This window comes from Vanessa tameamea, chromosome 10, assembly GCF_037043105.1.
Source record: "Vanessa tameamea isolate UH-Manoa-2023 chromosome 10, ilVanTame1 primary haplotype, whole genome shotgun sequence".
Taxonomy (NCBI): domain Eukaryota; kingdom Metazoa; phylum Arthropoda; class Insecta; order Lepidoptera; family Nymphalidae; genus Vanessa; species Vanessa tameamea.
Window position 1 is genome coordinate 2,550,132 of NC_087318.1, and position 25,294 is coordinate 2,575,425.

The 25,294-nt window shown below is 31.2% G+C and overlaps 1 protein-coding gene across 2 annotated transcripts in view; it reads right to left on the reverse strand.

Annotated features, from left to right (window-relative positions):
- Nucleotides 1-6,077: 6,077 nt before the first annotated feature.
- The window catches only part of LOC113403955 (uncharacterized), a 56,033-nt gene continuing 36,816 nt past the window's right edge, over nucleotides 6,078-25,294 (reverse strand). For both annotated transcript variants that reach the window (XM_026644647.2, XM_026644637.2), the window contains exons 3-8: nucleotides 13,287-13,498; nucleotides 11,266-11,401; nucleotides 9,257-9,390; nucleotides 8,159-8,389; nucleotides 7,177-7,348; nucleotides 6,078-6,677 (exon numbers count right to left, since the gene is read on the reverse strand). In XM_026644647.2, coding sequence (XP_026500432.2) covers nucleotides 6,532-6,677; nucleotides 7,177-7,348; nucleotides 8,159-8,389; nucleotides 9,257-9,390; nucleotides 11,266-11,401; nucleotides 13,287-13,498 — 1,031 coding nt within the window. In that variant the 3' untranslated portion in view covers nucleotides 6,078-6,531. The remainder of the gene's footprint in view (nucleotides 6,678-7,176; nucleotides 7,349-8,158; nucleotides 8,390-9,256; nucleotides 9,391-11,265; nucleotides 11,402-13,286; nucleotides 13,499-25,294) is intronic.

Below are 25,294 nucleotides of genomic sequence, written 5' to 3' on the forward strand. Positions count from 1 at the left end.
AATCCTTAAAAAAACCGTTAATTTGCTGATAGGTAGATGGATGGCGGCCTCGCTGTGACGCTTCTATAATACTTCAGAATCTTCAGATATATTCGACTCATGAAACACCTGATTGTGCTATACTAAACGATGTTGTTCTAAGCCGGTCGATGACGAAACCGCGATCACCGCGAAAATGACGATTTTTAAGGAAAAAAACACAAACAACTAATTATAACATTATTTATTTGCTATGTACCTGCTTTATTGATTCTTTAGGGTTCTTGTTACATCGTTCTTAATACAGTAGAACATAAAATGAAATATATATTTAATTAATAAAATAAATAAAATAAAATATTTTTGCTCAAGCGTATATTGACCGTTTTTACGCAATAATGCAAAAATGATTTACGTCCTTGCCCAAATAACTGTTTACTGTGTATTATTGTACAGTTATAACTCGCTGTTGTAAAGTGGTTGTCTCCTACAGCCAATTCATCCATTTGTTAATGTAAAATTATCTTTAAATTTGATTATGTTTAATTACTATTATAAGTCCGTAATTTATTGAAATTAAGTGATCGATGTTCACTTGAAAAAATAAAATAATTATTATAAATAGAAAACGCATGTTCCCAAAAATACTAATTTCAGACAAATTTACTTTGGGCAAAAGTTATATCTTTATCTCAAACTGGATTAATAAACGAAATTTCCGATTTATAACATTATAACAATGGTCAGTTAAAGCTAAGCGACCAACACTGAAGTTACTTATGTGTACGTGTGATGAGACTCAATTATACGACGAACATTTCAAACATTTGAAACAAGGCATTTTGAATCTGGAATATTCGAATGCATAGCTTTCAGTCATATTTAAATATAAAATGTTTCGTTTCTTTTCAATTTAATAAATCGGTCGTTTAAAAAAAAATCCAAATGTAAACTATCCTAGCGGTCATACGTATTGCGTATAGCGTATGGTTGCATCAAAAGGAATATAGTGCTTAAGCGAAGAAAGAACGGAAGGCGAATTTGCGAATGCATCTGCAGGTTCAATGACCATTAAAATACCTAATTTCCTATACTCTGTGACGTATTGACGGCTTCCTCCGGGACACGGATACAATAATCTAACAAAAAAACATTAACAGATGAAAAATAAACTGTTCAGACAAAATAACGTTTGTTTATGACAACAATACTGGTATAATAAATCTTGTAGTTCTCCATTTGTTACTCGGTTGTTCGGAAACGATGTGACATATTTGAATGACGCATGCATATAAGAAACAAATATAGCAAGACCATATAAATGACGTACCGCTGCAGCATAAATTCATCATTAACGTCATTTGCAGTTTCTGTGACGTAAGTTTATTAACATTTAGCCGACGTGATACGCTATGTTAGGAAATTTGACAGATAAATGGTACTCTGGCCGGACGTTTGAAATAAACTTGGTTAGGTTGATCGATGTCTGACAGGTTTTGTTGTTCTCGTCGGTTAAGTGGCTGGCTTTTTATGCTGCAGAACGTGAAGCCTTGAATTCGGAACTTACGTACAAGGTAGGGACTAGAATATTTGTGATGGAGTCCGAATTTCGGTAACACTTGACACGCACTGAAAGCGGTAACACTTTCGTACTTCGGTGAATACGTAAAGTGTTACTACTATTCATATTTCCTTTCCGCTCCATCAGAGTATTAATGATAATAAATATATATCTATACTTTGTGCAAAGACTTGTGTGACAGATTTACAGCCTCTTTTAGCTCGAGACCGCTTGATCGTGTCTTTATCAGGCCTTAAGTGAGTGGAGTTATTATTATGTACATAATAGATTGTTGCGAGTGTGTGTGTGTGACAAAGTAAAAGTACAGAGAATATTGCCTATTTATCGTTGAAAACCAACGTGACTGAAACTCAGGAGGACCTTTACGCCACCAAAAACTCACACATACTTATCAACATTATTTTTTGACTGTATAAGTCGGTGCAATTATACACACTAGACGAAGTAAATTACAGGCTTGATAGTTCAGTTGACACAATAAGAAGCATCAAAATTTAAATGCGACAGTGTCATTGTGCTTCTGACAATGCCAGTGTAAATGTAACTTACCAACTGGTGTACCATTTTCTCCTCGTGCCTTCTAAAAACATATTAAAGATGTGTTTATATAGGAACAAGGGAAATAACAACTTCCATTTCGTGACCGATAGCACATTATTGTTAAACGGACATAATTCTTAGTAACAAAAGTCTGTAGGGTATACCACTTAATTTCAGATAACGAATGATTATAAAATGTTAAATAAATATAGTAATATTTATAAGAATATACGTTCTATTGATGGTAAGGCTTCGTGCACGACCGTCTAGGTAAGTACCGCCCACTCAATTTCATATAAGTACAGTTCTTTATTTAAAAATATTAAAAATGAGTTCTAAACTAGATTAAGAACCTTATTTTCTTGAGTAGTTATATTATTTAAGAATAACACAATGATAAAACGGTTTATTCTTTAAAAGCTTTTATTTCACCACATAACGTACAACAATAAAATTATTATAATTCATTTTTTTACTTTACAATGGCCCGAGGATGTTAAAATATTTACTATGCTAACAATCGCTTCAAGCATTACAAATTTAAAAAACTAAACATTATTAACAACTTAAACGTGCTCAGAAAACAAATGTTTTTCACCAAATAACTTAACATAAAATAATACAAGATACAATATTATATTGTAATAATTTCCACACGAATTGTTTAATAAGTTGACCAAATTTTTTTTTAACATTTAGTTAATTTCAGCTATTAATATGTGTGCGTCAAATCTTGTTACTAAATTTTAAACAATTTACAGCAATTACGAAGTAATTTTACACACAATTTTGGTTCTAGTGAATACGTCAACTGATATTTTATATTGACGTTTTGCACAGATTAAATAATAACTCGTTCCTTTTTTAAATTAATTAACAATTTAATATTGAAACTAAATAATGTAGTAAATATATTTTGAAATGCTGTATTAAATCATTTACAATGATGAGGCGATTATCAGTTAACTGGTCTCATGTTTTCTAAAATTTACAACTAATCTAATCTACGCAGTAAATAAAATTTACGATATTATTCTATTTTTAAAATATATTTCGCTCTTATATCCATTGACTTATCACATCATTTAGCCTAAACAAATTAATTCTCTACAATTCAGTGTATAGAGCTGCAGGAAGACATATAACACCAGACCACGTGAATGACTTAACACTGCTCATGTAAAAGTCAATCCCAGATCGGCAATTATGACTATATTAAGTATATTTAATTTAACAGCATAACACTATTTATATCGAAAATATATTTTTGAAATACACAGATAATTTATATTAATTATTATTAAAATAATGTTTTCACACAACGCCCAGCCCGAAATTAAAACCATAGTGCATTATAGAAGGCAGAAGTTTCATACAAATTCCGGAGATACTATATAAAGGCTTACTTTATAGGATCAATGAAATAAGGCTAACTTTGTTTTGGTATGTTCTGGCACCGTTAAGCTCAAGATAGGAAATTTTCTATACTAATAGATTCTTTTACTAATTTAATGATAACTGTAGGATCAACACACATCATTAGACTTATGTAACGTTATATATGTTTATTTTGAATAAGGAAATTATATTGGAAAATTATTAATAATGTATTTACTCTGTATTATAATGATATTTGGGCTTGGTTCGTAATGAAACGGACAAGAGGATGGCAAAGCCGTGAGCGCTAATACCTGTATGTGTGTTTATTTTATTTGAAAAGTTTCGTTTAAAACATTTATTAAGACATTATGGCTTACATTGAATGCTGTCATGGAAAATTGAGATAATGAACATAGACTTATTATATTTATAAGTAGCATTTTAAACTATACATTCGTAATACGTAATGAAAGTATTACACTGGGTTATATTTAATTTAATATTAAAATTATAAATAGAAGTATTACATTGCATAAAGTTTTTGTAGAAATTTAATAAATAAAAAAAATTAATTAATTTATTTTTAATTACTTTACAATAATTAATTGACACAAAGATATAAATTGATCGAAATTAACATTTAAAGATCGTAATAACAAATTAAGACCCTGTTATTTTCTGGTCAAAACAAAATGTTTTTTTCGAAAAAAAAAAAAAAAAAAACTAATATAATTGGGTATTCTTAAAAATAGAACTCGTTGTGTACTTGAAATAATAATGCGATAAAGTAAAACTTAACCGAGTTTTATCGTTTCCTTTCCTCTCGCATTGGCAATCTAAGATTATGATCTTTACATAAATGAGAGTATCTTCAGAACACTTTTCAGAACTCTGGTCTTTGATCGAATAGAAAATAATTATATTTATTATAATAAGTAATAACATTTTGAACTAGTTCATTGTTAAACACAAAATAGCGGTAAAAGAGATGCTCGAGACAGTTACTAAAGCACTTCGGTAGTTATACACTCAAGCGACCTGAAAATACTTCAAATTTTAACAAAGAACAATTTTGTTCTTTAGGCTCGATATTGTACTTGAAGCGCGTCGTTACTAATTCCTTGCAAACGAATGAAAATAACTGTTATGCTTCAAAATAATCGGTGATTTTTTTTCTTTTGATTTTTTCTAGAATTATATAGAGTATTTGTTTTTTAAATGTGTTTCAATTACGTGCCAATGTAGTTAGTTTAGCTTGATATACGAATGATATTATTTTTAAAGGAATATTCCTTTATATTTTGTATCTTAGACACATTTCCCAACTATAGACCAAATAATATCTAGGCTTTCATAAATTGAAAAAGATATTGCTTCAGTAACCTATATGAATCGACTATTTTTCAATAGAAAGTAATATTGAACTCGAACAAACCAGACTATTGTTTGAATGTCTGTCGGATATTTATGAATATATTTTTAAAATATCTTTTTTAAATCTACGTGTTCTTTTTATTTTTGTAGTGACAACATTTAAAGCTGAAGTTAATTTATTATTTATTTTTGACGTTTTTCTTTTTTTTTAATTTTTTATATTCAATGGTACTAGTGAATACGGAATAGAACGATATTTTATTAAGTATCGAACATATTTTAGTGATATATTTGTCTAGATAGTGTTTATAATTTTAATATTAAAATCAGGCAACACCGAATATGGCATCTGGAGATAAATATACAATTATAATATTAAATATTTTAGTAATTGTTCCTTTGCTTACTAATAAAATCATAGTAAAAAAAAAAACAATCGTTGGATGTTGTTTCGGCACATTTAAATAATAAAAATCTTCATTTAACTTAGCCAAACTTTACTTCATTTTTGCTTTATAATGTCTCAATACTAATTTTCCGGTACAAGCATTTGAGTCAACAATATATATATTATTAAAACAAGCAGTGATTACAATTTTATTTTAACCCTGAATCCCAAACTATATGACACATGAGAATAGTAGGTAGAGCTTGGGAAAAAAACGCATTCGGTTTTTCTATGTAGTCGAATAAATAATAATCAAAGAAATCAAATAATGTTCGTTTGCAAAATGTAATTAACTCAGTATACAGAGTGTTACTATTTTATAAATTAATATATTGATATAAATGCAAGTTTTTTTAGAAATATGTACAGATATATTATTTTAGTCAAAGAGTAAATTTAATATAAAAATGCCGAGATAACTTCGTATTCAATTTGAATTTTGAAAATTAATCGATAAAAAAATGTTTAAATATTGTATATTAAATATTTAACTGAAATGAAAGCGCATTGAATTTTAATGGCTTAATTAATATTTGAATATTTAAAATGATTGAATTTATAATATTGTATTTGATTACCGATTTAAGGAATTAAATGATTACTGTTACGAACCCTGTTAAAGAAGCTGTGTAAGGAGAGATTAATTGACTTAGAGAAAGCTCTTAATTAATGAGAAATTACAAACACACATCTTTGAATAACGTCATTATAAAAACAATATTAAATTCATTAATATATTAACGCTTAAATACGAACACAAATATTTATTATTTCTTATATTTTTATATTTCATGATAGTATATTAAAACTGATTAAAAATATATTACTCAGATAAAAAGCATAAAAGTTGAACTAGAAGTATATTACAAATAGATTTTCAAAAGGTTTCATATCTACACTAGAAAAATAATTTTATTTTATAAAAATAATTTTACTACCGTTAATAATTAAATTAGGGCGAAAATATTATGAGATCACTAATAAGTTTTAATATGTACTATGTCTAATTTAAGCGATATCGATCAATGCAGGTAGCCTTATCCATATAATATATAGCGCTGTTAAATGCTTTAAAATTAAATTTCGTTTTTCAGTATTTTATTATTTTATAGCCGGTAATACAATTATACCGAGCTGAAAGTATAATATTATTAGTGTGAAAACATATCGCACGAGTTAACTATATGAAGCTATATATTCTATGGATATCAAACTTTGTTTTTTTTTTTTAATATAAAGGTTGTCGAAGCTCATTTATTAGGAAGCCGTAGCCAATCAGTAGAAATGGGTGGTAATTTTGAAGACGCGGGGATGTCGCATTAGCATACGAAGTGTCGGTTCGCGGTCTCTTCAAACTGAGCTCATTCACGGCCACTGAAATAAAATTTTAGGTATTCAACCCAACTATTCGTATCAAAATTTTAAACGAAACTTTCGTTTCAAAAGTTTTAGTGGAGTTTACGTGTAATAGAATAAATGGATGGGGAAAGTTTTCAACTATTAAAATTTTAGCACTAAGGCCATTTTAGTTAATATAAATTGATATTAGTGTATATTTAAATCAATAACAAACATTACTGAAGCACTTTAATAAAATAAATACTTATTTATGTAAGTCAAATATGCATGATTGTCTGCATCTATGAAATGAAAGTTGAAGTAAAATATTACTTTACGTTAAAATTTATGGATCGTTATAAAAATTTGATTATAGCATTTCAATTAAAACTTAGTGATTGTTTTCCTGACTGGCTTTAAACAGTTCAATTTGGGACTTTGAGACATCCCTTGGGTTTCATCTTCCAAGAGACCTTTCTTAGGGTCAAAGAGGCCAGGATCTTTCTTTATCCAGGGGAAACCTGAAAGTTTGTACCTGTAACAGTTTGTTTCTTGATGTCTGCATATCGTTCCCCCGGGCCAACTTCGTCGGGTATTGTAGCGGTACATGTAAGTTGAAGTCTTCCGTGAGCTGGTGTCCGCAGTTCAGCTATCGATACCCATAGAGATATTGGGGGTGGGGATGGATCCCGAGGTCTTTTTCGAATCTGGCGAAAAGATATTTTAAAGTAGCTGCGCCGCGCAATTTAACCTTCGACTATTGTTACTGTTCCAATTGCATCTTGATCTTATTTATTTATAAACTTTTTCTACAAATGAGCTAACTAAAGGAAATATTTTTCGAATCGAGCTCGTAGATCCTGAGATAAGCGCAATCAAACAAACGATACGTATGCGTATATTCCTTTAAATTTGAACAGCGTTTTGTAGAGTCAAGAAATATTACATCAAATATAACTACCTAACTATATTTTGCTTTCTCAAATAAAAATAATTATATCCAAATGAACGCAGTATTGATTAACTGTCAGGCCGATCACCTAATTTTCTGGCCAATTAATTTTATTATTCAATTTATTATAATGATTGACGATAATGAAACTAAATTAATTACATAAAAAATTTGTTTTTCCGTATCCAAAAATACACTCAAGTACTTTATGTTCCAAAAAATAATGTAACTGATGTTTTAAATATTTGGTGGTAGGGCTTTGCGAAAGCTCGTCTGGGTAGATACCATCCATTCATCAGATATTGTACCGTCAAATATCAGTACTTATTATTGTTGTGTTCCGGTTTGAAGGGTGAGACATAACGTCTTAGTTCCTTAGGTTGGTTACGCATCGGCGAAATAAGAAATGGTTAATATCTGTTACAGTGCCATTGTCTATGGGCGATGGTGACCACTTACCATCAGCTGGCCCATTTGTTCGTCCGCCAACCTATTCAATATCAATAAAAAATATAAAAAGTATTTTAAATGAATTGGAGAAACTTGAACTAATTTTATAGCAAACCTTAGCAACGTCATCATTTCCATCCTTCAAGGCGCATTTACTTTGCTTGGTCAGGTTAGCCGGCGACTGTGTTGTACTTTCGCTCACTAGTGACCAGTACTTGGCAGTGTAGTTGAATTCGGGGGCAATATATCGATGTTGGTATTTCCGGTGCCGGTAACCGCTTCCCCCCTTGGTCCTCGTTGAACTAGACACACGGTAGGAGAAATATCTAATGGATTCGTCGGGCACCTGAAAATTTATTCACATCAAATAAAACGGAAAGGAAGTGTGGAGTAATATAATTTTGTCAAATTTTAAACATTTGTATAACTTGAATGGAACTGAAATAGTGAAACTCATAGTATAGTTTCTTTTTCCGATTCTTATCTGGTCTGAGGTATTCATTTTCAAGACGGCGGTAGATTTTTGACAGTCAATTCTATATTCAATATATTGACTGTTTCGTTAGTCTAGCGGATAGATATAAGATCCCGAGGTTCTGGTTTAAAACCCCAGTTCGGGCCGATAAAAAATTTACTGGGTTCTTCAGTCAAAATTTCTCAGTAGCATTTGAAAGTTTGTAGACTCGCGAACCTCGGAGAGCACGTAACGCTATTTGTCTTGCGCCTGAACTTTTTCTAGTCGCGTCGGATTTGCCGATCCATCTGATTATGAGCGTGAGGGAATAGGGGATACATGTGTGTTTGCGCACCAACTTCTGCACTAAAATATGTCCTGCGTAGTTGACCGGCCTCCCTTAAGATTAACCGCCGTGCAGAAATCGGTTCGAACGACATTATTGAATACATATTGAGTGATGAGGTTCAAATGGTCAAATTTAAGGATAACGTTTTCGAATGCAACGTTCATGAGAAATATTTCTGAAGCAAAAACGTTTCAATTCTGTCACGATTAATTATATATAGATAGCTGATCTAAAATTATCAAATATCTACGACATAGGTACGTATTAATAAATTTAATTTACATACTTATTATATACTTGTTTGGCATATACATTGGATTTTTCATTGCGATTAATCGAATTCATCATTTTCATTAGCTTACCGGAAACCATGCTTAAAAAAGGATTTTTAATTTATAAATAGTTTTTACCTTTTCATTGTCGATATACCAAGTGAGGCGCGGCGCGGGCGCAGCGGGTGCACTCGTACAATTGGCACGCAGCAACCCGCCAACTACCACATCAGGCTTTCCGAATGTTATTATCGGAGGGTGTTTTTGCGAGTCTGTTGAGTTAATTGATATTTTGAAGATATATCTATACGAATATTATAAACTCGAAAGTGAATCTGTTTGTGTGTCTGTCTGATACGCTATAAACCACTAAACCGATGATGATAATGAAAACCCCATTCATAGACAACTTTTTTCCATTCAAGGGGGTAAATAGTAGATTATGTATATAATTCCGAAAGCATCACGAACCAAATTTCTCCTTCAGCTACTACTAAAATTTTAAAGTCTACTACTACTTGTTAAAATTTATGATAATTTATGTAATTTTATATCACTGTTTTTAAATTTATACATACATACATATAACAACATATCATCGCCATTATCATTAGAAACATAGACTACAATCGCCCATAGACAATACTTTAAGAAATATTAACCATTCCTTCCATATCCAATGCGCAACCAACCTTGGGAGCTAAGATATTATGATCCTCGTGCCTATTGTTCCATTGGCTCATTCACCCTTCAAACCGAAACAATAGTAAATATTACCAGATGGGTGGGGATGGGGTATTAATAATACTATTATTGTTATCACTTAGCATAAAGGATACAAGCTAAAATTCCTTGAAATTAAATACCGATAAATAAATCTCCAAGACTTGTTAGTACCGATAGTGCAATTTGCAAAAGAAACTTAATTATATTGAAAAAGTAGCCTTGTATAACTAATCCACTTAGCTTTATACCAAAGAGTAACAAATTTATCTATGGTTACCATTAGATCTATTATAAGCTTAATAAACCGCCAGTAATCGTTTACGCGCTAAAGGTTTTTATAACATTAATGGATTTATAGATGATAACTCGTCTTGGGATTGAAACGATCGCCTCCAGGCCGTTTCAAAAGTAAATTTATCACTGTAAATACACATTTTGGACAAAAAAATATCCCGCTGAGTTTCTTTCACCAGTTATTATCAGGTCTGAGGTGTTTCTTTTCGAACCGGTGATAGAATTTTGACATTCATTAAGTAAGTAATGCTTATATCCATACAAATATTATAAAGGCAAAAAATTTGTACGTAAGTATGTTTGTTACTCAAGATCACTGAATGGATTTTACAATAAAATATATTATACATCAGAAAGGCACATAGACGAGATGTATAAAGATATTGTGTCAATTGTTCAAAATATACCGATATTTAAAGTAAGTATGAAAAAATTGGTATGAAGTAAATTTAAACATCAAGGCGTTGGATACAAATCGATCGTTAATACACTGATATAAATATTAAGTCTCAGCCACACTCAGATACATTAAAAATATTTAAGGTACTGTTATTGATATTTTCAATAATATCAGGAGTTTATTCGACTTGACAAGATGATTAACTTTATTGTCCAATTAATTTAAATGACTTGTCATGTTGGATTATGACAGTCATGATAGAATAAAGTGGGTTAAAGTTTGGGTTAAGTTTTATATAATATATATTGCACGATTAGATGGTCTCTCTTGGGAATATTTGGTCGACATCGGTCAAGAGGTAATTATTTATTATACCTAAATATGTTAATATAATTTCAATTTATATGTATATTTTCTAGTTTGAGCACACATTGCAATACACATATAATTTATCTCTTAAAGTTTTCAGACAATAAATACAGTAACTTTAACTTACACTTTTATAATAAGTTCATTAAAAATCTTATGTATATTTGACTAGTTTGAATTCAATGTGTGTGAGGGCTGGATACCCTAAGTCCATTTCCTGTACTTCTTAAAATGATAATACAAAACGTAACAAACAAATAAACTTTATTCCGCATTTATAATATTAAGTTAGGAATTTAACTTGAAAACTGAAAAATAAATTTACAAGTAAGGCTAGCAAATATAGTATTTTACTTACATACGACGGTAAGCTGGTGAGGTGGAGAGGCGGCCGTGAATATTGGCGTCTCCAGGGACACCTCACACCAGTAGAGCCCGGAGGCGGTCGGGTCCAGATTATCAAGTGTAATAGAATTCTCAGTCACCAGAGACATCTGAAAATGCTCAAGTATATGTCATAGCTCTCAGTTTGATAAATCAACATGAAGTAAAATAATCCCTTAGTATTTGTGATATTTAACATCTATATATGTATATATTTATGTATATATATATGTATATATAGATGTCAAATATCTTAAAATCTAAAAAAAACAGTAAATTGTTAAAGTTAACAAAAAAGGACCACAAAATGTTCGGAGATTATTTATGTGACAAAATTTAATCCAATAAATGCAGATATCTTGACCATTTTTATCTTTGATGCCACAGATGAATGATTAACATATATTAAGGAAATGAAAATACATTTTTACTTGCCCGGGTTTCAACCTGCAGTCATTAAGGTTCATGTATTAATGATTATTATTCAATAAATACTTTAAGTGGATGCTTTTTCCAAACTTTCGAAGATTAAAAACAATTTACTTCAATCAAAAGTTGATTATGCAAGTAGTTTTATCATTAAAATGTACAAATTTACTTTTCAAACCAAACATATCCAATAAAACCTTTAAGGCTTTAACTCAACATTATACGAACCCCTTACCAAGGTGAATATCTCAAGTTTGATCCGTTCAATTCTGACCACCTGGCACAGTTTAATTTAAGCTACTTACTTAAAGCCTTCAAACGTTGAGCTAAGAATTGAAATTAGTAAATTTTATATTTTGAATATTATTTTCGTATTAAATTAAATGTAGAGTATTTCCTAAAGTACTACAGACGAATTGGCAGTAAAGGTACTTCTTTTTTAATCATAATAGGCAGCATTTTTATTGACAATAGTTAAAATTAACAGTCAATTAATGTTCCACTCGTTGCCTAGAGACTCTTTTCCTATTAAGAGAAAATTGGGGAAAGTGTGTCATCATACTGTTCCGATATGGATAAGAAGATACATTCATGGAAGGCATAACAATGTTTTTTTTGCGGTATTTCCCGCGTTCAAACCTTCAACATTTTGTTGAAATTCCCTTCAAGTTACTGGGAAAATTCAGCTCTTATTATATTAATGGATGCATATAACAAAATGTATCTTCCTCATAAGAGTACATTTGATATTGAAATATGGCTCTCGATCGTACTCAATCAGAATCACGAAACATTGAACATTAAAAATGTATTATTTATTATAAAACAAACATTAAAATGTAGATATATATATTCTCATTCAAAACTCTTGTCATTTATTTTCAACCAAACAATGTTAAATACGTTCCTAAAGTTTACATATTTCAAATAAACATTTTGAAATATACGGCTGGCGGTGTGATCATTGTGTTGTGGTTACGTCGCATTTGTAGTAAAAGGCATTAATTAAAAGTAAACCTCTGGCTTATATAATAAGCGTATTTTCCGGTAAAAGCTTTTAACGATGATATGTAAAATGTAGGTAGAACTAGTTCAGACGATCTACGGGAAGGTCAAAGGTACTTTGAAATTTTTGCCAATTTAATGCTGAAATATTTCATATTCTGTTCATATTGTTGTTTAATATTTTCTTATTTAGTTTTTTTGCTTTTTATGTTCTATTGATAAATATATATCTACAGCTACAATTATTATTTTAAATATTTAAATATAGTAATGTAAATGTTAGTAGCTGCCCCACTGCTAGACTATAGCGTAATCTCCTGTTAAGTAGAATAATTGAATTCACACGCCCTGTGAGTTAGTTCAGCTAAAAGTACCAGGAACATAACATCTTATTTGTGACTTGAGGAATGATAATTATTTCTTAAAGTACGTAACTCTATGGTCAGTGGTGACTATTTACCAGGTGGCCCATTTGCCAGTCCGCCTGCTTACATGACATAAAAAAATAATATAGAAATAATATACATTAACGAAATACAAAAGGATTAAAAAAATACTTACGTTCAGTTTCCCACCAGGGAATGTATAATTCGTGTACGGTGGTTTCCTCTCCCTGACATACTGGAGTAGCTTCGCACCGGACCTCAGAAATTCCACCTTATAAAGCAGCTGCGGTGGCACTTGATGGAGACAGCGAAGGGTTGCTGAACCACCACGTGCGACCCAGCTCGGCGCTGATATCCGTACATCGACCTCCGTCGCTTGACCGCTTCCTGTAAAATGGTTGTGTTAGCGACATGGCTTTAACGTTCGACCACAATCTAATTTAAATTCATGGAATAAATATCGTACAAAATATATTAACATTCGTATAATTGTACGGTAATTCGTATAATCGTATAACATAACTTTGACATATACAGTTTATTTATCATATTTAAAAATCTAATCGTATTACGGCCATAGTTTTTTTTTTTTTTTTTATGAAAACAAACCAAGTGCACTTATTATTGTACACATGTGCACTCTCTATTTGCATATTAAGGATCCGTTGGCAAGTCATGCACCACTCTTAGAACCCATACATGATCTTTGAACCCAAGACCATAAAATATACCTAAACTAACGAGGGTGTCAAAATTAATACGATTATTTAATCTGTATTTTATAAGTTTAAAAAAAAACGATTCCTGTCGTCTGTACCCTTAGATCTTAATTAACAATGCAACGGATTTTAATCGGTTTTCATCAATAAACAGAGTGATTCAAGAGGAAGTATTATATGTAGAATACATGTATATTATTGTAGAGGAAAGCCTAGAAGTTCAACTCTCCTAGCCAGAAAGAAACACTATTGTTACGACTATTCTTCAATCTAAAAACTTATATATAACTACTTGGTGGAAGGGCTTTGTGAAAGCCCGTCTGGGAAGGTACCACCCACTCATCAGATATTCTACCGCCAAAAAACAGTACTTAGTATTGTTGTGTTCCGGTTTGAAAGGTGAGTAAGCCAGTGTAACTAAAGGCACAAGGGACATAACATCGTACTTCCCAAAATTGTTGGCGCATTGGCGATGTAAGAAATGGTTAATATTTCTTACAGCGCCGTTGTCTATGGGCGGTGGTGACCACTTACCATCAGGTGGCCCATATGCTCATCCGCCAACCAATGTCATAAAAAATAGACTATTATTATATCCGTGTGAAGTCGGGACGGGTAGCAGTTTCTGTATATGTTCTTTAAATAAACATCTTAATATATAAAATCATCTTCGTTACAAGTATGTCACTTTACACGCCCAATTATTATAAGTACTTCTATTAATATTGAATTCTAAATAAAACTTTGTAGTAAGTAAGTATAGTACAATATATTATTGAAAAATAATTTGAGCATCGATGTAGAATTAAAAGTCACGTATTAAAAACAATGACAAATAAATTCTTATTAAAAGCCCATAAATTTCATAAAATATTCAATTTGAAAAGAAATAAACAGGAGGCGATTGTTTCATTTCAAAGGTGTGTCTTTTTATTTTATTTTCAATGAGACAACCAACAGTAGATACAATATCACATCAAAATAAAAAAATACGTTTCAAAATTATCTTGGCAAAATATGTTATATAATTTACAAGTAGTCTCACCATGCACTATCACACTGCACAATGTGTATTAAAAATATAAATTAAACATAATCAATGATTGATGTATAAAACTAATAAGATATACCATAAAATTAGTAATGAGCACAAAAAAATATTTTTCGATTGAACTGGGGGCGGCTATCGATGACATTTCTAAATCTTTTTCATTATTTTTTTTTTTTAATTTGGTAACAGAGGCCTTTTGAACGCCTTGGGAAATTTCTGGGTTTATATTTAGACGTCATGTTCTGAATGTTTTTAATACGTAGTATTTTTTTGGCAGTGAAATATCTGTAGAAAAGTAGTTTACTTCGAAAGTCTGTATGTTATTCGTGAAAGTGTTAACAACGCATTTTTAGTTCATACGAATAATGTTCCGACACGTATTTACAGTAGTATTGAATGAAATACTACCAAAAAACGCTTTGAAGCACTTCCGAGTAAAATTCAAATTGGGAACATGCATATTTTATCGAACAACGCAAAAATTTAAGAGCTTTAAAAATGATGCTTTTTTGTTAAGCATTAAACTTCTGGTGCATCAAAAATTTTAAACCGATTATTAAACATTACCATGAAGTTAAGTGAAATTTCAAAATGTATAACAAATAGTAACAAAACATAACAGCAATATTTGGAATGAGAAATGGCAGTACCGATTATTACTTATTAAAGAAGTATTTTAGTGTCGTAAGAGTTGAAATAGACAGCGTCGGATTGCAAATTTTCTTGTGCGCATAAAGATTACATAAAAGTAAATTCACCAGTTGAATGTAGTAAAAGTAAAGAAAAATAATTAACTAAATTTACCCTTTCAGTAAACATAAGCATATGTCCCGATTCTTTGAACCCGTATGTATTGTGTCGTATTATCAGAATTACCGTATTCCCCATCGCATGTCGACTTTTTTTATATATTATAGAATAGAATGGCTAAGGTATTACCTCAGATCTGCTTAATGGAAAACGGTCACGCAAGCGCGAATTCCGAGAAGAATCCAATTCTCTCTATTCACGAAGACCTTTAAATTATAATATTCCGGTACGTAAATGCAAGTAGAGAAATCCAACGCTTAGCTATTTGTGTAAGAAACGATGGAGCAAAAAACATCAAAACTTATTACATTTCGAGTTTGAAATTGTTTTTATTCTTTATTTATATTAAATATATAATTAGACGTGCTACTTGTTCAAGAATTTATAGGCTATCGCTAAGAACATATAAGGACACTAGCCAACTACGCGGGAACATAAATGTATAAAATGTAACACAGGTGCACTCTCTATTCCCCCCCTCCCCTTCTCATTATCCTATGGGACATATAGTCCAACACGACCGGAAAGAGTTCAAGCTCAGGACCAAAGATTTTACGTGCTTTCCTAGGCACGGGAGTGTACACGCCAACTTTTAGACTCCAGGCTGTTGTTTGGAATTTTGGTAGAACAATCCAATAACTTTTATTTGGATTGACCTGGGGTTGGAACCTAGGACCTTGAGATCTGCCGCCATATATCTAGCCACTAGACCAATGAAGTCAATATAAATAATACGAATTAAAAAACTGAATAACACAAATAAAAAATAATTAACGCATCGAATATAGAAAAGAATTTATATTATCGATCGCTGGAATATTCCAGTTGTTAATTTGGAAAAAAATTGATTTTCCAATGTCCTGTTCATTGTTAGTTGCAAACAAAGAGTGAGGGGATGATGTTTTTTTTTCCTTTGTAATGTAAAATCGCTAGCACATTGTTTTATTGTCTTTAAAAATAAGGAACATTAAAACAAGTTGAAAACATTTCACTTTTCAAAATGTATTACCCCACATCACATCACAGTCCTATTTTACTAAATAATGACATTGTTTTGAACATTGAACAACAAACACATCTTGGGTAGAAAATCTCACAAAAGATTTCACTAATACTAATCTAATCATGAAACTCGAAATGCTATGCTCTGAGAGCCGAGATGGCCCATTGGTTAAAACGCGTGGATCTTAACCGATGATTTCGGGTTCAAACCCAGGCAGGCACCACTGAATTTTTATGTGCTTAATTCGTGTTTATAATTCATCTAGTGCTCGGCGGTGAAGGAAAACATCGTGAGGAAACCTGCATGTGTCTAAGTTCAACGAAATTCTGCCACATGTGTGTTCCACCAACCCGCATTGGAGCAGCGTGGTGGAATATGCTCCAAACCTTCTCCTCAAAGGTAGAGCCTTAGTCCAGCAGTGGGAAATTTACAGGCTGCTAATGTAAAAAAATGTAAATGCTATGCATTAAATATACTTTCAATCCTTTGCTATACTCGTATACTCACTTTTAATTTAACGTTAACGTATAATTAAATTCGAACAAAGTATAAATTACTATTCACGTTTAGGAATTTAAAAGCAATCGATGGTTTTAAAAACGTGTTTCACTATTCGGAATACATTTAATTTTAAAATTTATTCTATAAAAATCATGTTACGATATCTCAGTCATTACGTAAACAAAGTTGTTTTTAATTGGTAAATATCGTTCGAAAAATTCGATTAATTTTTTATTGGGTTCGTGACTTATTCATCTTTTCCTGCAGACTTTTTTCCCTATTATTTGTAATTATACACTTAGTGTATATTGCTTTATTGTACATACTAATCGTAAAGCTGTATCCAGTAGTATCTGGCACTATATCGCAATCCTTAGATGAAACTGAGGATATGCTTACTTTACAGTAGCCTTATTACTAAGGTTAACTAATTGGATATTCATATAAAAAAAAACAAAATTATAAGGTTACCTTTATCTTCCTTCTGTGGTATCAAAGGAATATAGTTATATCTACAGTCTGGTATTTATGAAACCGGAACGCACCCGTCACAACACTTACCCAAAAAATGTCGCGAGACGATTGAAGCACGAACACAAAAGAAAATATAAATAGATTTTAGTCGATTTCTGGTATAAGGAAAGTATTGATGGATTCTATTTTTCAAATAAATATTGTGTTTGTAACCGTATTTCGTCCACTACGGACAATTTTGATATTCTTATCTTATATTGCACAAGTGTATACGAAGCCACGAGGAGCTCTCTTTATCCCTTTAGCAAAATAGCCGGATGAAACAGCATGATTGCTAGGACTATACGACCTGAGATTAGACACACGATCGATGGCTCTGCGTGCTTTTTTAAGGGAAGAAACAATGCCCAACAATAATAATAAATAAATAATAAAATAATACGATTATAATGGTTTAATGGAAAAAATATATAGAACAAGACATAGTGATAAATAAAGCAAAGAACACTGGACTAATCTCGTCTCAAGTATACGCACAGTCTCAAATGAAAAATATAAATAATCTTAAGCGTAATGTCAAAATATTTTTTCTAATAATCTGAAGCTGTCACCTGATCTTGCATATTCATCTTCTTCTATACTGTGTGCTATTAAAGTCCTATGCACATTGTTATTTGAAAATTTTGAATGTCTTTTGACTTGTCCAGATAGCCTTATGCTTAAAGTTAAGTTATCACCAGTATTTTGCTGTTAACTAAAACTATGGAATACTTATTCCTATAAAAAAAATAAAACAAATCGATATCGTTAAATGGAGAAAAGGTACCAAAACTATTTTTTTTTAATGATATATAACATTGTATTGTTAATGAAATATACTTTTTCTACTGCCTAGGTAGGTAGACAGGCAAATGGGCCACCTGATGGTAAGTGGCCTAATTATCCATTAGACGCCTCTAGTACTACACTTTAATTAGTTCTAAGATTCTTCTGTACTATTGTCTAGTGTACAATTCGGTATAAACTAAATAAGTATTTACTAAAATATATATATTCAGAAGATTTTACTCTCGTCACTTTTTAGTTCTCCATGGATATCCTAGTACAAGGAACAAATTGTCTCGTCTGTAACTTAAACATGATTAAGATTAAAAATATGTTCCGGCATGTAATAGCGTTTGACTTTGTTCAGAAGTCAAGATTTTTTACACCTACTTTTAGCAACTTAGCTTTGTCCCTAATGGATCATTCAAAGTTGAGATTGGAATAAAATTAGATCACTAGACAATCATATTATGGAAAAAAAATAGGTGATTTTGATACGCAGAAACAAATTATGCATACAACAATAGTCGTGTTGTTAAATATCGATTGTTATTTAGTCAAAGTCAAAGTCAAAAATCTTTATTAAATATAGAAGTGTTTACACTTCCTTATTGATAGTCAAAAATCTACCACCGGTTCGGAATTTAACACCTCGGACCTGAGAAGAACCGGCGAAAGAAACTCGGCGGGATCTATATATATATATATTTTTTTTCCATTTTGCATGTACAATAATAATTATATTTTAGCCAATCAAACATAGTAACTGATAACAAACATTTATTTTCAAATGTTACATTTAATTTTAAGCTTTATTTTATGCGAGTTGTGATTACCTATTTAAATACGATTACCACGTGTGTTAATTATTATGTATGTTATCTTTGTAATACTGTTGTAATTTATTTCGGTGATATTAATAATAAATAAATAATAATGAACTTTAAACTCACTAACATAAACAATACATTAACATAAAGCAACATACGCTTTATTTTAATTAATATTATCTGTATAAATAAATAGATACATATGTATTATATGTACTTAGCTTTAAAATCTGTCGAAAATATAATATGCGATAGGTATTTAATTGATGAAAAATCTCAGTGGCAGTGTTATTCTGTAAGTTACCACGTATAAATACGTTACGAAGTCGTGACGTGGCACGTTGCGACTTTATGTAACGCTGTGACGAACTTACGTGGAAATCAGTGTTGCACTTTGTAAAAATTCGCATTAGAACGTCGTAGCATGCCACGTTGCACTGAATGACGTATTGTTTATACCCAGTGATTTACCGCGGTTAATATCGTAGACGATGTCGCAACGTGCCACGTCACGATGTCGCAATGTTTATGTGGCTACCCCACGTGGTTAAATTCAGGTTAAATTCTTAAAATTAACTTTCGTTATAACGCTATGTGTGAATCCTTAAAATATTATAATTATCATATTCCTGACTTATTAAGTTTGTTCTTACAGAATATCTGCTGGTAATAATTATATTTGGAAATGTGTTTTTCATTCCAAACCAAAACAACATAGACGCAAAACAGTTGTTTGTAGATGTGAACATGTTGTTGACAGGTATAACAATGTCGAAACAACCATAACAAGTATGTTTGTATATTGAAATTAAGTCATTAATTCAAATAATTCAAGTTATTTGTGAACATCTATTATTATATACTAAATATACTTTTGATACATTTTTGTAAGCCAAGTTAAGGCAAAGCAAAATTGTTGAAATATTATGTTATGTAACACAGGATTTAATGCAGTAAAGTTGACAAATTACATCATTATTATATTCTATAGTATATAAAAATGATGCGATTTGTACTAGATTTGTATATAGTAGACGACCTCCGTGGTCGAGTAGTGTGTACACCGATTTTCATGGGTACGCCACTCCGAGGTCCCGGGTTCGATTCCCGGCCGAGTCGATGTAGAAAAAGTTAATTAGTTTTCTATGTTGTCTGGGGTCTGAGTGTATGTGGTACCGTCGTTACTTCTGATTTTCCATAACACAAGTGCTTTAGCTACTTACATTGGGATCAGAGTAATGTATGTGATGTTGTCCAATGTTTGTTTATTATTATATAGCAATAAATAGCATGTAATTAAGCAGTATTGACACGCACTGGCTTAGAACTCGTGCATCTTAACCGATGATTGCGAATTTAAAACCAGCATCATTGAATTATCATGTGCTTAATATGTATTTGTAATTAATCTCGTGGTTTATGAAGGAAAACATAGCGAGGTACCCTGCATGCGTGTGTCTAATTTCAGTTAAATATTGTCAAATATGTCTCCAACAACCCGCATTGAAGCAGCGTAGAGGAATAGGTACCAAACTCTCCAAAAAGGACGAGAGGCCTTGGCCCAGTAGTTGGATATTTACAGGATGTGTGCGTGTCTTTTTGTATTCCAATTTGAAGGGTAAGTGAGTTAGTGTAACTACAGGAAAAAGGGACATAAAATCTCATTTCCCAAGGATGGTGGCGTTTTGTCGATGTAAGAAACGGTTCAAAAAATATGAACCGAAAAAAGTTGATCTATTTTTAAAGCCAGCATTTATTTTTCATAGATAACTTTATATTTAACCATAATAAAACCTTCAATGTATATTAAAAATTAACATTGAAAATAATTACTGCATGCATCACGGCCGCTGAAATAACGAAAGTGATTCGAATGAAACGAATGATAATACATAACAAGAGTAACATACGACGATAAAAATATTACCGTCAATATTTGATATTAATTACTATTGAATACAAAACATTTTCCATTTAAATATTGTTATATGAATTGGCTTTCGTCAATTTCGTAGCTATTAATTTTAATAAAAGTTTAAATTTTTTTTTTCCTACAGTATAATATACAAGATTGAGAATTCCTAGTAAGTTATAAAGAAACCTTTGTCAGGAAACATCGCTCTTTTATAACTGACAACAGTTTTATGTGTTAGATTTGTGAAACAATAACAGATGAATAAAATATTTTCATCTCTCGAACGCTTAGTATGATAAATAGAGCTCTAAATACTAGAGCGCTAAACACATATTATATATTGATGATTTTTATATTTTAATACTATATGTTAAACATGCAATAACATCTCGGCGCAATTCCGTTTGCCAAATTTAATTGCTGCAAATGGACGCTTAATTGCTAATTGCCACATGTCTTTAAATTAAAACGTATTTAAAATGTTTAAAAACGTACGTAAAATGTGTACATAAGCCTTCTCGTTGTTTAACTATTAAAAAAAAATTTAAATTCGACGGATAAATCGATAGTGCATCAACTAAAATAAATATCACATTGTTTTGCGATCGTGCCGGTCGTCGAGTATGAAATTTCATAATAGATTTGCTGATTTGCACGAGCTAAAGATAAACCGTCCTCTACGTGCTTAATTGCGCAAATTGGCTTACACGAGTAAGAGCAAAAAGATACTCAAACGTGTGCCGGACTTGATGGTACAAAAGGCACGTCGATGACGATAATACCCTGTTTGCACTTCCGACACGCGTCGCTTATTCCGGACAAAGACATTCATCATCCGTCCGGTCCGGCTGTAAATACGAGGCGCAGAGTATTAAGTTGATAAGAATGTAGAGACGTTATGCCTGTTTTCAACCTGAATAACTAAAATATTATTTAACATTTCTATAGAGTATTTCTCGATAGTGTTGTCATAATCAGTAATTACAAATGCACGCTGTATAGTGTTATCGTGAAATATATTTCATGGATCGTCTGTATTGTTTGATGTGATCTGATCTGATTAGGTTTATTTGAAACATTTATATAGAATAAAATGATCACTAAAATATGCGGGCTAAGGATTTAATCTTAACGTCCTTTATAAATACTCGTTTACTCATAAAGAAATATATGGACATAATTTACTTAATACTTAATAGATATTCTTTACCTCTTTGATAATAGTAAGTTGAATTGAAGATATGATTCTTGTCAAAAGTCAACCAATTTTAATTTTAATACGTTATTTTCTAGTAATATTACTTCAGCGTTCAAAACCTTAACACTTTAAACTACGGTGACGATGTAGAACAACTGGGTTAGTTTGTGTTACTATCAATATATATATTTTATAGCACACATGTACAATATTGACTATAGAATTTATTGGTGCGAATAATATCTCTAAATCTGTGCCTGTTTCACTTTTACGAAAAGTATTTTAATGACACGAATAGTATTTACATACCTTCCTCGTTGATCTAGTGGCTATATAAACGTCAAAGGATCGTGGTCGTGAGTTCGAACGCCACGTCGGGCGGATAAAAAAGTTATTAGGTTTTTCTGTCTAATTTTTTTCTGAAAGTTGCAAGTATGTACACCCCGTGGTTCGAAGAGTATGCAAAGCATTTGGGTCTGCGCCTGATCTCTTTCCGGACGTGTGGGTTTTGTCGTACGATGTTTACTTACAACAGATTTATGCAGAAAGATAATACGTTAAACTTAAATGGATTACATTGATCCTTAGTCAGAGAAGTTTTTTATGTAAAAATGTTATGTTCAGCTCATTCGGAAACAATTCGATAAATTTAAAAAATACTATGAATAGCTGTAGCTTATATAACGACTTGTACAGAGAATAATTGTTGCTCTTGTTAAAAAGTAATTCAATGTCCAAAGTTTACGCAAACAAAGCCAAGAGCTCATACCAAATACATCTTCCTAAGATGAAATATTACGTAGTTTCTTGTTAGCAAAGTCCCATTTGGAAGATGTCAATAATTTGGAAGGCGGGATAAGCAGTTATGTTTCAGTTAGTTCTTGCAATTGCAAATTGCATTTAAGATAATTAAATTTTCAAAGAAATTTTTTAAAGGACATTGTAATGGAGTGTGTCTCATAAAAATATCTAATATTTCAATTTAATCTTTACATTTATTCCTGTATAAAATATTTCTGTTATTTTTAAATTTTATCGTTCGATTTAGGCCGAACTACGAGGAGTATAGTTCACTAAGCCCATGGCAAGTGACAGGTAGAGAAATAACATCATTATTTTCAAGTAAGTTACTTCAATTTATCTGAAGTAAGTTTGACATGCAGTTAATAAAAATACACTTAAATATATTATTATTTAAGTGTAATTATTATATTATTTTTCATAGAAAAATATGTTTGCTTTCCGCGCCTTTTTTATTTATATCATATTCTCTATCGTGAACAGTTTCGATATCTTGTTACATTTACGTTAGGGTCTGATCTCCGCCAAACTGAATTTTAAACAAACTCCATTCAACTGATAGACTCGAAAAGTACAGTAAATTATTAAATAGAACGTTATATCTGTGTTAGGTCTCAAGATAATGAATATTTTATTTATTTTTTAAAGAATACTTATTTTTTGGTTACCGATACGTATTAAATTGGTTTAGGGTGTGCTGAACTAGTATTCTCTAGACATTGTCCTTATCCGATATTGCTCTTGAAAGAGGACTTTAGAAAATGATTATTTTATCATGAACATTTTTGTATATCACGAAGCTATGATAATAATCAAATGAAATCACACGAATACGAAATTGGGTTTCATACACAAAGTTTTTGGGAGAAAATATCCTAATGTCTGTTTCTCCAACGTTCTTTAGGGCGTTCGACCTTTTTATATATAATTTGAATATGTAAGTAGAATTAAACATTCCTTTTTTAAACATCGTTTTTTTTTTTCTTAAATTGAACTCCTAGGCCGTACTTGAATTAAAAGTTATGAAGTCCTACGTTTCTAAGCCCAAATAATTAAAAAAATACGTTTTGCATAATTACACTTTCGAAATTCTAAAACTACTAAGAAACGTGACTGTTTTTTTCTATTTTCAATCGGACCTATTTGAGATCTCGTGACGAGTCAGTCATTCAGTTCGGTGGTATACAAAGATTACACCGTCCCTGTACCCGTTTTAAATTATGAATTAGAAGCATCGTATTCGTGAAAAGCTGCAAAATTTACGAATTATTAGTAAACTTATTATATAAATTATAAAAAAGCGTGGAGCTAATACTTATTGACTTCCAGGCAAGCTATTTTATATATATAATTATATCTAACTAACATAACGTTGCATTTTAAATGTTGGAAAACAGTAACTACTGAGACTCTTGTCGGTTCTCCTCGGTTTAATCTCATTCAAAACCGGTGTTAGCTTCACTTAATATGGTTTGTAAAACGATAATTTAAAAGTGCTTGTAATAGCCTACTTGAATAAAGTATATTTTGATTTTGATTGATCATTTAAACTAATTATACCGGACCGATTTATTCTTAATCGATTATTTATCTATACTAATATTATAAATGCGAAAGTTTGTCTGTCTGTCTGTCTGTTGCTCTTTCCAGGCCAAATCACTGAACATAACTTGATGAAATTTAGCTCCAAGGAAGGATAAATGCTACTAGACGACTAAGGGCTGGACATAGTGTTAAATATATCAAGAAGTAAGACTTGTAATAATAACAAAATTTTAGTAGCGATTCTAGTAACATATCGTCGTTTAGATGCATATCAAATTATGTCTTTTTTCTGTAAAATATTTAACGTTATTCTGGCATTTTCCACATAAAACAATTTGGGTGATTTAGTGAACGAAATTTTAATAGGATTCTCTAAATAGTGTACGGTTGCATAAGTAACATATATTTATATCAGTAATGCTTACAAAAATGTTGATATCCCAACATCCGTTCCTTTACGAATAACTTAGGGGTGTGTTTAAGTTTGCGTTCTTATGGATTGTCTGCTATG